Here is a 15,385-nt window from a genome sequence, read left to right as displayed (position 1 = left end):
TGCAGGCAGGATGGTCAGTGGTGGTCAAGGCCAAAGAAAAAGCTCGCAGAGCCATTCAGGCACAAGCTCAAAGCAGGAACAAACCCTGGCGGTGCAGGTCTGTTTGCTCCTTGTCTGAAAGCACGCTGCTGTCTGCAGCTTGGTGCAGAGCTGGCTGGTGACCCCTGCAGGGCCCCCTTTGTTGCTTCCAGCCTGCAGGCAGTGAGGCAGCTGCCTTCTGGCTAAGATAGAGCAGCTGCTGTGGCAACCCAGAGCAAGACACCCCAAAGCCTCCTCTGTGCCAGGGTGGGCAGAACAAGCTGCCTGTGGCAGGCTCTCCTAGGTGGGGATGGGGACAGGGCAGCTCCAGTGGGTCCTGGCCAGGGCCAGAGTATTCCTTTGTGGGTGCAGCAGCAGGACCATGCCACAGCTGGTTTTGAGTGTCCTGATTGTCCTTCCCTTGGGCAAGGGACACAGCTCCTAACCCCTTGTGCAACCTGCTTCCTGGTTAGCAAAGATTTGCCCACCTGGGGTGAGGTGGGATGGGTTAGAAAGTAGGTGCTTTGTGAAGCCTGGGGGAGCAGCTGGGTGCCAGCTCCTTCAGTGAGGCAGTATGGGCACAGCCTCCCTAGCTGCAGCCAGGCACGAGGGGAGGAGAAGAGCCCCGTGGTTGGTGACACCCATTGGGATCACCATGTTCAGCCCTGGCACCAGAAGGATGGCAGTGCAGAGCTTCTTCCTGGAGCGGGGGCAGGTGGGGCTGGGCCAGGCTGTGCTGAACTGGGCTGAGCTGAGCTGGTCGTGCCAGGCCAAGCCATGCTGTGCTGAGCCATGTTGGGCTAAGCCACACTAGGCCAAGCTGTGCCAGTCCATGCTGGGCCATACCATGCCATACAAAGCCATATTGCACCACACTATGTGGAGCCGTGCCAAGCCCCGCTGTGGCTATGCCTGTCAGCAGCGGCACCACCCGGATAGCTGCGCAGTGAATCATGGAGGGCACGCAGGGGCAGCCCTGCTGCAGGAAGCCCCAGGGCAGTGGGACCTGCTCAGGACGGGCCCTGCCCAGTAAGGGCCAGCTGGTGGGGTGGGGTTGCTGGCCATGACTGCCTGGACTTGCAGGAGTGAAGCTGCGCAGACATAGCCTCCCCAGGCACAAGGGAAGGAGAAGGACCCCATGGTGGGTGACACCCGTTGGGACCACCCTGCTCAGCCCTGGCACCAGGTCAACAAGCCCTGGGACCAGGCGCGGCACAGAGCTTCACCTAGCTAAGCTGGGGCAGTGCCGTGTCACCCTCAAACACTTTCCCAGAGGAGTCGCTTCCTCTTCTCCTTCCAGCCCCGGCTTCCATGTGCACCAAGCCCTTTGCTCGGAGCAAAGGTGGAAGGAGCGCGCCCAGCCCGGCGCTACCCGTCCATCCCCGGGAGCTGGGAGGGGGTGACAGCGGCCAGGACCGCACCTGCAGCCCCGCTAAATCACTTCCCGGTAGCTGTGAGAAGTCGCTGCGCCTTTAAGTCCCCCTCCCACCGCCCCCCCGCCTTTGCTCGCACATCCTGCCCGCTGAAACCCCACCTTCCGCGGGGCCGTACCGAGCCGGGCCGGGCTGGGCTGAAGCGGGCAGGGCGGTGGCGGCGGCAGCAGCTTCCGTAAGTCCACCCCCCCCTCCATCCCCATCCCCATCCTCACCCTTATCCGACCCCTAGCACGGGGTTAGTACCGGAGGGGCAGCCGCCGCCGGGCGGGCAGGGCTCCTCCGCCGCGGGGGCGAACGCCCTGCCCGCTCGACGGCGAGGGCCCCCCGGGCTCTGAGCTGCTCCAGGCTTCCCTATCCCTGCCCCCCTTCCTCCACCCCCCTTTTATCCGCGGGGATTTTTGCATTAGATAATGCAGTCGCAGAGACCCGGAGGCTTCCCAATCAGGGCGGCGAGTAAACTGGGTACGGCGGCGACCCGGGATGCGATGCCGACCCCAAGCCGACTCCGCATTTCGTCGAGGGGATGCGGGAACATAAAAGGGGAGCTTGTGGGAAATGAAGATTTTTGTCACCCGGAGGGCTGGGAAGGGCCTGAGAGCTGCTTGCACAGTGTGGCACCCTATGGGTGGCTGTGGTTCCTTGCCCCGAGCTGAGTATGCGGCAGGATGCGGTGTCTGGGCTTGGCCTGGCTGGTTTTAAAGAAGGGAGCTCCCCCTTCCTTCGATCTCCAAGAGCAGCTGGCAAAGCAGAAGTCTGCAGAGATTTTTGGCTGGACTTCAGCAATGATGCTGTCCAGGGGGGTTTCAGTATGCACTAAGGTGCACGAGGTATCAGGGACCCTGAGGGGACCAGCATGTGTTTCGGCTCCCACCTTGGAGGGATGAGAGGTGTCTCTGATACTGGAAAGCATCATATTGTGGTTGGATGTTGCCTGGTGTGGAAGACTGCCCTGGGGGGTTGGTTTGTCTCTGCACGCTCTTTCCTCCCCCCGTGGAGGACCTGCAGTGTCCATCAGCATCAGCCTGGGGGGGGGTGTCAGCAACTGACGCCATTGCTTAAGACCCCGCACGGTTCCTGTCCCATCCTGGGGTCTGAAATGGTTTTCCTCACTCTGCGCTTGCGTGACCTCCGTCTGCTGCTAAGCACAACCTTCCCGAGTATTTTGAGCCACAGAGCTAAGAATAACTCACACGGTGCCCACGTCTGGACTGCACACAGCTCCCTGTGTCCGCGGCCATGTCCAGTGCCAGTAGGCAGGATGGGAGAGGGTGCAGGGAGCCTGGCAGGGGCTCCGGCCCTCGGCAGGCTGTGGTGTGAGTGCTGGGGAGGTAGCAAGGTGGGAGCTGGAGGCTGTGCAGGTGGCTGCATTTGGGATTCCTCCTCCTGCAGCCCCCCTGAGCTCTGGGCAGCGGCTCAGACCAGAGGAGTCATTCCACCAGCTCTGCAGGCAACAAGTGCCTCGCTGCTGGGAGAGGCTGCCAGGGTGCTGGCTGCGGAGCCGGAGTTGGGGGGAGGAGATGGTGGAAAAGGCTGAGCTCCATAGATTTGGGGCCATTGTAGAGGACAGAAGGGCTGGTGCTGTCTTTGAGAAGGACAGCGGGTTTAGAGCATCCCAGGACAGGCGGAGTGATGGGGAGGAGCAGATTTTCCTCCTGAAAAGCTTCTGATTAGGGCAGCCCCTTGGGTTAGCAGCCAGATTTATGCCCCATGCACCTGCCAAGAGCTTGCACCCTTTTTGCTGTTGCCTGCCTTCCCTTAACTATCACAGCACTTCAGGACAAGGAGAGCCGCCTCTCCGGAGCCAGGCTGCACCCTGCTCCCTTGGGATGGGGCGCTGGGGAGGCCACAGGCCAGCACTGGCATCCTAGCCCACTGCTCTGAGTGGATTGCTGGCTCCTGGGTTATTTACCCAAGGACTGCTCCCCTGCCTCGTGCGGAGAAACCTCCAGAGTATTCAGCACCAGCCCTGCCGAGCAGGACCCAAGATGGCTGGGGAGCGGGGCAGGGTAAGCCGCAAACGCCGGTGGGCCCACGGTGGTGGCACCTGCCTTGCGGCCCTGCTGCAGGTGACCCTGCTTGCGTGGGGGGTTGGACCAGACGGCCCCCGGAGGCCCCTTCCAGCCTGGGCGGTGCGGTGGGCGCGAGCGCCGGCTCCTGCCACGGGTGCCTGAGTAGGGCCAAGGGCAGCCAGGGGCAGGGAGGGCAGTTGGGGCTTGCCCCACCGCAGCGGGCGCAGTGGGGCAGGGCAGCGGGGCCAGGCACACCCGACAGCCGTGTCACGCCAGTTCGAAGCACACGGCCATGAGCTGCCAGTTAAACCCCCTGGGAGGAAGGCCTGTGGCAAGGGACCGCTGGGGTGGGGGGGGGCTCTGCAGGGTCTGCCCTGCCCCGGTCTCCTGGTGCCGGGGTGCCCCGCTGCAGCCCCATCCCTTTCCCAGTGCCTCCCAGCAGGCAGCACCACCGGCGGTCGGCGAGGCTTGAGTCACCCTGCCTGTGTGCGTGCCGGGAAGGGCCGTCCCGCCTCTTCCTTCCCTCGTCCTCCGCTGGCCCCATAGACAGAGCTGTCTCTGCGCCCCACTGGGCTCCTCCCTTCCCGGCCCTATTGACTCAGTGCTTAGGCAGCCGGGGCTGCTTTTGAGGGAGAGGGAGAGGGGCCCAGGGCTGGGAAAAGCTGCGGGGCGGTCGCTGACGCCCTCCTGGCTGCGACAGGCGAGGAGGAGCTGGGACGAGGGAAGGTCCTGGAAAGCTGCGCCGGGAGGAGAGGCTGTTGGGGGCGGAAAGCGTCTGAAATTCCTCCGGGCTCAGCCCTTCCGCACAGCAGGGACGGACAGGACGGGAGAGCCACGGCCCGACCACCAGTGAGCTGCCTCCTTGTAGCTGGCCCTCAAAGCCGCTCTGCTCCTTCGGTGTCCCCTAAAGACAGCAGGGCTGCGATGGCCGGGCTGGAGGCCATGGATCAGAACGGGGCTGCTGCTAGGGATGGGATCTGGGGAGGTCCTCCTGGTGTGTGGGCCCACCCTGGGAATGCTCTATGTGGCGGCTCTGCTCGCTGTCCCAGGGCAATGCTGACGGAGAAGATCCCTGCTGTGGGGGTGGTGGGGAATTGGAGATCCGGCCTCTAAGCCTGGCACTGTGTGAAATGGCTGATGTCCACAGGGGGGTGCATGGGTACCGGGCCCTGCCTCAGCCCAGCCATGCCTGTTTTGTTGCAGGGAGCGGAGCTGAAGGTAGCGCTGCCGGTGCCCAGCCATGATGCCCTTTGGTGGGATGGCTGCCCGTCTGCAGAGGGACCGCCTGAGAGCCGAGGGGGTTGGCCAACACAATAACGCTATCAAGTACCTCAACCAGGACTATGAGGCCCTTAAACAGGAGTGCATTGAGAGCGGCACCCTCTTTAGGGACCCCCAGTTCCCAGCTGGCCCCTCTGCCCTTGGATTCAAGGAGCTGGGGCCACACTCCAGCAAGACGCGGGGAGTGGAGTGGAAGCGTCCGTCGGTAAGTGCTGGGCTTGCTTTTCCTCGGGCTGGGCTGGCATCCCTACCCTGCAATGTCTGCACTGATGTGGTTTGCCAAGCTGCAGTCTGGCCCTGGTCTGCTCCTCTTGGTGCTCAAAGTCCCTCATGTGCTTCATAGCCCACTTTCCCAAGGGCCTAGAGCAATGCCCTATGAGTGTCTGCTCAGAAAAGCATCATGTCTAGCAGGCCCTGCTTTCTCTGGGCAGCTGACCATGGGCTTTAAAATGGGTGGGCTATGTCATTGCTTCTGGGTGTCATGGCATGGATGTCACCCTCGGTGACTGGGGCTTTTGAGGGTGTATATCTCCTGGTGCCACGAGTGCAAGGGGAATGCCGTTAGTCTGTCTAGCTGTGTCCTCCCATGGCTACAGCAGAAGATCTTGCTTTCCCTTGGCCTTACTGTGATGGCCTTGGGGTTGCAGTCAAGCAGATTTCCCTGGCAGAGGGCAGGTGGGGTGCAACTCTCAGGGACCATATACCCTTCCTCCCGACTCAGAACTGCAGCAGGTGCCAGCCCCCCAGAAGCCCAGGCCCTGCCGAGACCTAGCACCAGCATCTGATTCTCTCTTCCTCCTGCAGGAATTAGTGGATGACCCTCAGTTCATCGTTGATGGTGCAACCCGGACGGACATCTGCCAGGGGGCTCTGGGTGAGTGCTGGAGCTCTGTCCCCAGACCTTGGTCTGGAGAGCAGTGGCTGGGGAGGGTTGACGTGGCTGGAGAAGAGATGTTTGTGTAAGGTTGAGGGTGGACTAGTTTCACAGCACCTTTCCCCAGGCCCACGCAGCACATTTTCATGTCAGCCTCTGCACAACCATCTCTGTACCAAAGCCTCCCTTCCCGTTTTAGTGCAGTAGAAACTGGAAGGCAGGGGATACCCTGTGCCTCCTGGTGGCTCTAGGTTAAGGCTCCATGAAAATGGGTCGATGTGTGCACAGCTTGACCATGCTAAGATCAGGGGAGATGTCAGGTGGATCCATGCCTGACACATGCTGACAACAACGCCAGGAGCTGCTTCAAAGAGCTCCCTGCTTTGGTAAATGGTGAGGGATGGCAGCTGGATGACAGTAACAAACGGAGGTGAGGATGTGCTGGTCATGACAGAGTGCTTGCAAAGCAATGTGGTGTGGCAGAAGGGAACTGAGAGGAGAGCTACGGAGTACAGGTGGTGATTTGTTGTTTCTCCAGGGGTGTATTCCAAGACAAAGGTACTGAGACAAGAAGAGCAGTGTTAATGGGCTGTGTAGGCTGGCAGGGCTGGCAGCTGGGATTTCGTGGTCATGGGAACCAGATCCGGGCATCACCAAGAGTGTCGTCCTAATCTGGATCAAGTTGGGCACTTGATTGGGAGTATTGTGTACCTTAGCACACATAGCACGCTGGTTTCAGGGCTAACCACATTTAATGCATCCAGTAATTAGAACAAACTCGAGGTGGTAACTGGAGCACGTAACAGCCCAGAGCACTGTGGCAGTGTTCAATTGGTCATTAGAAAGTCTGAAATGCCATTTTGTCAAACCACAGCTTGGTACAGGTTATCCAGGCTCAAGGCTAAGGTGTGACAGGCTTCAAAGGCAAAAGAGAAAGGGGAACCAAGGCAAAGAACTTAAAGCGCAGTGCTGGCCTGGAGCAGCACTTGTGGTTAAGAGCACTTGGAAGGAAAAGTGTGGTGGTGTTGCTTGCAATTTGAGAAGCTGGGGCAGCAGCATTAAACCTCTCGTTTGATAAAATGTTTTTTTTAATGCAAAATGTAATTCCACTGCAGAACTCCCTGTCTGAGATGTGGAGGGCAGTCATACGAATGAGTCCCAGGAGGGTCTAGATAAATGGCTGCAGAAGGGGGCTGTTGGTGCTGACAGTACATGGTGGTCTGGACACAGGCTCCAGGTCAGGGAGGATTGTTCCTTGAGTTAATACTTCTCTCTGAGGCAGGCTGAACAAGCCTGGCTTCCTGAGCTCTGTCTGCTGGACCCTCTCTGGTTTCTCCGCGTGCTTTTTGAGCTGTTTGCAAGGAGAGCATGCCGTGGGCTCCTACACATCCACCGCCTACCACCCCAGCTAGGGAGGTGGTGGGTGCTCACACTGGCTTCCTCTCCTTCCCCAGGTGACTGCTGGCTGCTGGCTGCCATCGGCTCCCTCACACTCAATGAGGAGCTCCTGCACCGTGTGGTGCCCCACGGGCAGAGCTTCCAGGAGGACTATGCCGGCATCTTCCACTTCCAGGTGGGCTGGGAACTCCTGACCCTCCACAGGTGGTGGGCTGGGGACAGGAGGGAGGGCAGTGGATTGAGGGCATCCCTCTGGGGTAGGGATGAGCAAGTTGTGTGATGCTCTGAGCTCACTCCACTCTCTTCTGATCCCCCAGATCTGGCAGTTCGGTGAGTGGGTGGACGTGGTGGTGGATGACCAGCTGCCCACCAAGGACGGAGAGCTTCTGTTCGTGCACTCGGCAGAGTGCACTGAATTCTGGAGTGCTCTGCTGGAGAAGGCCTATGCCAAGTGGGTACTCCTGTGGTGGGCACGTGGGCGGGTGGGGGACAGGGCAGGTCACTGTGCGGGGCGGCAGGGAGGGGGTCTCTTCTATCCCTGGCCCTGCTTGTTCTGGGTGCCTGGGGAGCAGCAGTGTGCTACATCCTTGTCACTTCACGCGCCCCTCTCTCTGACGGTGCTCAGGCTGAACGGCTGCTACGAGGCACTCTCAGGGGGAAGCACCACCGAGGGCTTCGAGGACTTCACCGGCGGCGTGGCAGAGATGTATGACCTCAAGCGGCCGCCGCGCAACATGGGCCAGATCATCCGCAAGGCACTGGAGAGGGGGTCCCTGCTGGGCTGCTCCATCGATGTAAGTGGTGTGCCGGGATGAGCCAGGGGCTCTGCCCCAGTGGTGGCCAAGGCGAGGCCTGGCAGCCCGAGATTGTGTCAGCGGTTCCCTCGCTGGGACACCAGGCGGGAGGTTACTTCTTTCCCATCTTAGCAGAGCACCCTTTCCAGACCCAGCGTGTCAGCCCCAGGGCACAGTGCATGGGGCTGCAGCCCAGCTGCTGTGAACGGGCTCCTTTGGATGGAGCGGGAATGTCCATCTCAAGTGTGGGCTGTTAGAACAAGGGTCTGCCTATAGTTCTGGCCATGTCTTATGTCAGCGTTTGAGAATTATCTGGAGCAGGGTTTTCCATCCATTCCCTCTCGTGAAATCCTTTTCTTGCTTTCTGAAGTCTGGATGGTTGCCTGATGGATTTTCAGGGTCTACTGGCTGGGAAACTGTCTTTACATTGTCCTCAGCCAGCAGCCTTTGAGCAGAGGGTGCTGGTACCTGCTGCTTCTCTTGGCTGGAGCAGTGCTAAGCAAGGGGGATTCTCTACATGGTGGAGGGAAGGAGTAGGGATAGGACTATATGAATTTAATCATATTCACTTGAGCTTTGCACACTCTCCTCAGATCACAAGTGCCTTTGATATGGAAGCAGTGACCTTCAAGAAGCTGGTGAAGGGCCATGCCTATTCTGTCACAGCCTTCAGAGACGTGAGTTGGCTAGATGAGACTTTAATAGCAATAAAATAGCCTGGACAGTGTCATAGGCTCAACCTCCTGTGTCTGGTGACTGGCAGGTGAACTACCGGGGTCAGCAGGAACAGCTCATCCGCATCAGGAACCCCTGGGGTCAGGTGGAGTGGACCGGAGCCTGGAGCGATGGGTGAGTTGGGCAGATGGGACTTCAGTCCCACCACTGGCAGGCCAGAAGGCACTGCACACACAGCAGTTGAGTGCACAGCACTGCCAAGGGGAAGTTTGCAGTGTGCAGTGCCCTTCACATCAGAGAGGGGGGTAGTTGAGGGCCAGCTTTGAAGTGCTCTCAGTTCACCTTGAGTAGTCCTCATCTAATTGTCTCTCCTGCTGTTCCAGCTCCTCTGAGTGGAACAACATTGACCCTGACGACAGGGAAGAGCTGCAGCTGAAGATGGAGGATGGAGAGTTCTGGTGAGTGCAAAAGTGCTGCTCTTTTTCAGCAGCCAGCCTGGGAAGCAGCAGAGGAGCTGGGGAGAGATCCTGTGGCCCTACTTCACCTGAAACACATGACCTGCCTTTATGAGCTGCCTTTCCAGCACTGGAGAGCCTGCTGGCATTTTCTCATCTGATCTAGTTAATAATTTTCCTCCCTTCAAGGAAATTCAGCCCAATTAAATGCAAAATAAACATCTAGGAAGGGTAAACATCCCTTCTTCCCCAAACCCAGCAGCGGGCTTTAAGTGAGCTATAACTGCTCAGGGTAAGATCTTGCTGTCACTTAATTCTCCCAAAACGCTGGCTGGGTCTGGAGTTGCTTGCGCTCTCCTCCCTCCCTGCCAGCAGTGTCCTGGCCTCAGCCCCTGCCTGCCTCCCACAGGATGTCTTTCCGGGACTTCATGAGGGAGTTCTCCAGGCTGGAAATCTGCAACCTGACCCCCGATGCCCTCACCAAGGACGAGCTCAGCAGATGGCACACGCAGGTGTTTGAGGGCACATGGCGCCGGGGGAGCACTGCCGGGGGCTGCAGGAATCACCCAGGTACATCTCCCCTCTGCGTCTCCGCTCTTGGCAGCATGATGGAGCCAGGTGTCTCATCCACGCATCCTCTTCCTCCCAGCCACATTCTGGATCAACCCCCAGTTTAAGATCAAGCTGCTAGAAGAAGATGATGACCCTGGGGACGACGAGTTGGCCTGCAGCTTCCTGGTGGCTCTGATGCAGAAGCACCGGCGGCGGGAGCGGCGGGTGGGGGGCGACATGCATACCATCGGCTTTGCTGTCTACGAGGTAACCGCTGCCCACCCCGATGCTGCTTCTTTGGGATGGGCTCAGCCCTGCCAATCCTGCCTCAACCTGGCACCCCAGTCCTCAAGGAAACCTTTCCCACCTGCTTTGGCAAGGCTGTGGGTTAATGTCCCCTGTCCCATGCTCCATGCAGCTGTAAGGGATGGGGGCAGGTACTAGGATTCTGATTTTTTTTTTTCCCCTTTTCTCTCCTCCCTGCAGGTTCCTGAGGAGGTACGTCCTGAGTTGCCAGAGCCTACCCACTCTTGGAGGAGAGCACAAGAGTGGGAAGGAATGGGTTAATGCACATGCATGCACATATGTGCACCCAGTGGCATGGGAGCTCCCACCCTGCTGGCAGTGGCTAGGGTGCTAATGGGTGCTGGGCACCTCAATGTGGGAGGGAAGGCTCCTGCTGGGATGGGCAGGGCAGGGCAGGGATGTCCTGTCTGAGGGGGCTGGCTTTGGTCTTGCCGCTCCCTGTGGGTCACCACTGTTGAGGGGCTGTTGTCCACAAGTGCATTCATTCCCCCAGGCCCAGGGCACCCAAAACGTGCACTTGAAGAAGGACTTCTTCCTGCGAAACCAGTCCCGGGCACGGTCTGAGACCTTCATCAACCTGCGGGAGGTGAGCAACCAGATCCGGCTGCCCCCCGGCGAGTACATCGTTGTGCCCTCCACCTTCGAGCCACACAAGGAGGCCGACTTCATCCTGCGGGTCTTCACCGAGAAGCAGTCGGACACGGCGTGAGTCCCTGCCTGGCCGGGGGACACCCTGTGTCTGTGAGTGGTGGGACATTTCCCCACCACAGGCAGCCAGCTGGCTGGGGACCCTGCTCATCACTGTTTTCCTCCTTTCTGCCCCCAGGGAGCTAGACGAGGAGATCTCTGCCGATCTGGCAGATGAGGTAGGAGCTGCCGCTTTGGTTCAGTTGGTACGAAGGCTCTGGGGCTTGGGAGGGGGAGCTGCAGGCAGGAGGTGTGTCACTGTGGCTGCAGAGGGGCTAGCAGGGTTGAGGTGATGGGGATGTGGGAAGTAACAAAGGTAAGACAAACAAAGAAGAGCTTCCCTTCCAGTTTGGGTTTGCTGAGCCTGGGAGGTAGGGCAGAGCCCAGGTTTGACCACTAACCTCTTCTTTCTGGCCTGTGTCACCCCAGGAGGAAATAACTGAGGATGACATAGAGGATGGCTTCAAGAACATGTTCCAGCAGCTGGCAGGGGAGGTGGGTACAGCTGCGCTGAGCTGTGGGGGGCCCTGGCCTGGGGAGGGGATGGGATGGGATCCCTGGCCGTGAGACCTCCAGCCCACCCCACGCTCGCTCAGTCCCATGCTGCAGACAAGTCCATCTCTACATGGCTCAGCCCAGCTGCCCCCAGGGGTGGTGTGATGGGAGCAGATTTGGGGAAGGGGCATCCACCTGTGGCCCAAACTCTTCTGGGCATGCAGAAAATGCAATGGCACCCTGATGTGTTGTGACTAAGGCAGAGATGTTTAGGTGGGGGGGAATGGCCACAGGTGGGGTGGAAAGCAGGCAAGGGGTGCTGCTAACTCTGCTCCTGCTGCAGGACATGGAAATCAGTGTCTTCGAGCTCCAGACTATTCTGAACAGAGTCATTGCTAGACGTAAGTGCTGCCCTTCCCACCCTTTCAGGCCTGCTCAGCAGGTTGGGTTTTAATGCACGTGCTCAACCTCCTCCTTCCTCCTCAGACAAAGATCTGAAGACGGATGGGTTCAGCTTGGATTCCTGCCGCAACATGGTCAACCTGATGGATGTATCCTCTTGGTGCTGTGGGCAGGGACCAGCTTTCCTGGTGCTCAGCCTGCCAGCAGCAAGACTTCTACACAGGAGCTGGGGCTTGGCTCTCCAGCCCTGCTGAGGCTGTTCAACCAGGGGAAAGAAGGAAGGGGTCCTTGTGGCTTCAGGGCCACCTGCCCTACACCTCTGGGCTTTAGCAGCAGGTTTTTTGGAAAAGTTCACCAGTTGCCCTGCTTGCTTTGGGCCCTGGCTCCGCCACCAGAAGCCTAGCCCTGCTCAGGCCTTCAACCTTGCCCTCTGGGAGGAAGCGCCCTGTCCCTCCCTTCCCCACAGACTTGCCAGCCTGACATGCCATGATGCCACCCAGCCTTCGAGACGCTCCTGGAAGGGAACAAGGGCTCTTGGTTTTTTTCCCCCAAACCATCCTGTCCAGCAGTTGCGGATGAGAGGTGTAAAGCAACAGGAGCCATGGCCTGTGTTCCTGCTTGCACAAGGACAGGCAGCTGAGTGGTCAGGTGTGGGTAGAGGAGCAGCTCCAAGCTATTCTCCAGCCTGGCCCTGCAGCATCCCCTTTTGCTGCAGGCCAGCCCAGTTTTGCTCCAAGGACGCCACAGCGATGTGCTTCCTACAGCAGCAGCAGCACAGCTGCTCCCAGGGAGTGGCATGGCAGCTAGTTTAAGCATTGCTGTTTCCCCACTGGGTTTGCAGGCTCTGATCTTGCTGATGCTGCAGGACAGAGCGGGGAAGCTGGGCGGAAAACTGGGCAGGCCAAGTGTGGCCAGGCTTTTGTTGCCTCAGGTGGCTGGAATCCGATGGCTTTGCCTTTACACCACCCCCTTTGCTGGCTGCTTTCTCCTTGACCCTCTGCTTCCCAGAAAGATGGCAGTGCCCGCCTTGGGCTGGTGGAGTTCCAGATCCTGTGGAACAAGATCCGGAGCTGGCTGGTGAGGAGGAGCGGGGGGTATGGCACACTGCATGGAGGTAGCACCCCTTCTGGGGCAGCAGAGTGAGGGGACAGCCAGGCTGGAGGCCATAGGAGAGCCTGCCCTTCACATCCTCCATGATGTTTTTGCAGGCGATCTTCCGCCAGCACGACCTGGATAAGTCGGGCACCATGAGCTCCTATGAGATGCGCATGGCTCTAGAGTCAGCTGGTAGGTCTGGGGCAGGATGGGGCTGGGCTGGGGGCTGGGGAGGGGGCTCATGCTGTTGGAGCCCTGTCCCAAGTAGGTGGAGAAGAGTGAAACCAGCCTATATTGTGTGCTTGGAGCCAATCTGTTGTGGTGGTGAGATGAGGCCCATGTCTGCGCTGGGGTCTCTCCATCCCAGCTGTGCCAAGTGCTGGAGCCTCAGAGTTAAGGACACACACAAGGTGGTCCCAGCCTCTGTCTTCTGACCTGCAGGGTCCCATCCTGATGAAGCAGAGGCCTGGGATGGATCAGTGAGCTAACTATGCTCATATGGCTCCAAGGAGAGCATCCCCTCTTCCTGCTGAGGCTGGACTCTGTGCCCTTCCTTGGGTGGGCTGGTGGTCCCTTTGGGTGGGGGCATGGACTTTCATAGTTACACCCTCCTTTCCTGCCTCCCTGGGGTGCTGACTCTTCTCTGCCTTGCAGGTTTCAAGCTGAACAACAAGCTGCATCAGGTGGTGGTGGCCCGCTATGCAGATGCTGACATGGGTGTGGACTTTGACAACTTTGTCTGCTGCCTCGTGAAGCTGGAGGCCATGTTCAGTGAGTGGTGGCTCTGGGGCAGGGAGGGTGGGGACAGAGAAATGTGTTGCTCACCTTGCTCTTGTGCCCCTGCAGGGTTCTTCCACAGCATGGACCCCGAAGGCACTGGCACCGCCATCATGAACCTCTCCGAGGTGAGAGCTCAGCCCAGTGGGGGGTGGGGTGGGAGACAAAGGGACAAGGCATTAGGGTGAATGGGGCACCTAGGCTGGGTGATAGAAAGCCCTCCAGTCCCTTGGGTAGGGAAAGAACCCATAAAAGATCAAGATAAGAAAAAGGGATTGCTGCAGGCTCGTTGTTTCTTGGAGGGCTGGTAAAGTTGACACATGAGGGCATGTCAGAAATGCACCAGCCCCTGCTCATCCCTTCTCCCTCTCCTTCCCAGTGGCTGCTGCTGACGATGTGCGGCTAGGAGCCACGACAGATCCACTGTGGCTGTGACACCCCGGCGGGCCAGGCCCCCTCCAAGTGCCTCCCCTTGGATCTGTGGACACAGAATACTCTTCCCCCCTTGCTCCATCCCACGCTGAGCCGCCAGCCCTGCCTCCTGGCAAGCCTCACACCACCCTCTCGGGTGGACCAGGGTCAAGGCAGGCAGGGGATGCCCTTCTCCTCTTCTGGGCTGGGCTTCTTTCCACTCCCCCCCTCCTCTCTCCCCACCCCAGAACAAGAAGAGGGTGAGCAGCATGGAGTACCTGTGCATCCCTGCACCGAGCTTGACGGGAGTGAAGGAGCAGGCTGGGGGCTGGCTTCAGAGCCAGGAGAGGCAGGAGCTGCAGCGGGGAGAGAGGGGCGACTCGTATTGCTTGCTCTAGTGCTGTCTCATCCCTGTCTGTCTCTGCTCACACCTGGGAGCATCAGCAGGTACTGCCTTGCTCAGGCAGAGGCAGCAGGTTCCTGCGTAGCTCGAGTGGCCTTCTGGGAGGAGGAAAGGCCATACTCTTCTTCTTGAAGCCCTTGCACTGCACTCATCACCACTAAGCACGACCAAAGCATGGAGCCCACTGGCTCTTTCTGCGTGGCCTTCAACACATCACTCCCACCTTCATGCCCCTGCCTTTGCCCCACCACTGGGTCAGGCACTGAATGTTTGGGGGCTCCCCTGCCATGTGAACACATGCCACCCTGTAGTGCAGCAGAAGCTCCTCTCTTCCACGTGGGCACAGCAATGCCCGTCACAGCAGCTTGGCCACCTCTCCCATCCCTGGGAGCTCCTGGGGCATCCACTGCCCCTGCTTATGGCCCACAGCAGGGCTGGCGGGGACCAGCACCCAAGAGGGGATGCCTTCCCCCAGAGAGGAGGGGATGGTGATTGGAGGGGATGTTCTCCTGCATACAGTTGGGGTTTTTTCCCCTGTTTCCCTCACCCTCCCACACTGTTACACTCTTTTCCTCCCTTGGGCTCCTTCGCCCAGTGCAGATGGGCTCCAGTGCCAACGTATTTGCACTTCTCTGTGCTCCTCCACTCCCCCCACCTTCTTCTGGGATAATGGGGTGGCTCCAGCTTGGCGGTGGGTGATGGCCCATCCTTTGCCCTGTAGAGGCAGACAGTCAGGCAGTTAGCTTCCCCCAGACCCCTGTCGTCGCTGGAGGACGCACCTGCAGCAATAACCACTGCTGCCAGGCCGGCAGATCCGCTTCCTCATCCCCGCTCACTGCGCACTCCGGGAATAAACCAAGATCTGTTGGACGTGTGTCCTGGGCAGTGACTTGGGGGTCGCGTCCTTCCTCCGCTCACTGTGGCCTGGGCTGGGGGGATGAGATGCGGAGCCAAGCCCAAGGCATGCTTCTTGCCCAGCCTGGGCCATGGGTAGAGGAGCACCACCAGGTACAGGTCTTGCCGTGGGGATGGGAGCATCCGTATCCCCTAGGATTTTATAAAACTCATCTCTTCTTTTGCAGGGGCGTCTTGTCACCGACACACAGGGGCAACACTATGTAGGAGAGGTGTAAGGCAGCACTGCTCTTCAAAGTGAGAGCAAGCAGCATGCTGTTAGCAGGGCTGTTCGGTTATCCCAGGGATTTTTCAAGTAGAGGAAAAGCCAGTGCTTGCTCCCTGGTGTCAGTGGGAGGAAGAGCGTGTTAGTACTAGGCTGGGATGGGGGGTCCGGGGCAGCTTCACCCCAGCCTGTGCCCC

The 15,385-nt window shown here is 59.3% G+C and overlaps 1 protein-coding gene across 2 annotated transcripts; it reads left to right on the top strand.

Moving 5' to 3' along the window:
• The first annotated feature begins 1,528 nt into the window (after window positions 1–1,528).
• On the top strand, window positions 1,529–14,938 carry CAPN11 (calpain 11). Of its 2 annotated transcripts, none has more exons than XM_030035629.1 (22): window positions 1,529–1,626; window positions 4,667–4,949; window positions 5,549–5,618; window positions 7,073–7,191; window positions 7,334–7,467; window positions 7,642–7,810; window positions 8,404–8,487; window positions 8,574–8,659; window positions 8,869–8,943; window positions 9,350–9,510; window positions 9,590–9,759; window positions 9,979–9,990; window positions 10,292–10,503; window positions 10,625–10,664; window positions 10,915–10,980; window positions 11,324–11,381; window positions 11,467–11,531; window positions 12,391–12,459; window positions 12,591–12,669; window positions 13,132–13,248; window positions 13,324–13,382; window positions 13,634–14,938. In XM_030035629.1, the coding sequence occupies exons 2-22, from the start codon at window positions 4,704–4,706 to the stop codon at window positions 13,658–13,660; spliced, it is 2,118 nt and encodes a 705-aa protein (XP_029891489.1). In that variant the 5' UTR covers window positions 1,529–1,626; window positions 4,667–4,703; the 3' UTR covers window positions 13,661–14,938. The 2 variants fall into 2 exon arrangements, with proteins under 2 accessions (XP_029891489.1, XP_029891490.1); XM_030035630.2 differs by lacking the exon at window positions 1,529–1,626 and adding an exon at window positions 4,151–4,312.
• Window positions 14,939–15,385: the final 447 nt, after the last annotated feature.

The sequence above is a fragment of the Aquila chrysaetos genome, chromosome 13 (assembly GCF_900496995.4).
Source record: "Aquila chrysaetos chrysaetos chromosome 13, bAquChr1.4, whole genome shotgun sequence".
In the NCBI taxonomy this organism is placed as follows: Eukaryota; Metazoa; Chordata; class Aves; order Accipitriformes; family Accipitridae; genus Aquila; species Aquila chrysaetos.
The sequence above is the reverse complement of the archived record's forward strand: the minus strand, read 5'-3'. Positions and strand labels throughout refer to the sequence as shown.

What these genes read in the sequence shown, in the direction of transcription:
- CAPN11 (XM_030035629.1), top strand. Translation starts at nt 4,704, where the DNA reads ATGATGCCCTTTGGTGGGATGGCTGCCCGTCTGCAGAGGGACCGCCTG. An exon ending in CTGCCGATCTGGCAGATGAG is followed by an intron (nt 10,665 to 10,914) that starts GTAGGAGCTGCC and finishes GTGTCACCCCAG; the next exon opens with GAGGAAATAACTGAGGATGA. An exon ending in CATGGCTCTAGAGTCAGCTG is followed by an intron (nt 12,670 to 13,131) that starts GTAGGTCTGGGG and finishes TCTGCCTTGCAG; the next exon opens with GTTTCAAGCTGAACAACAAG.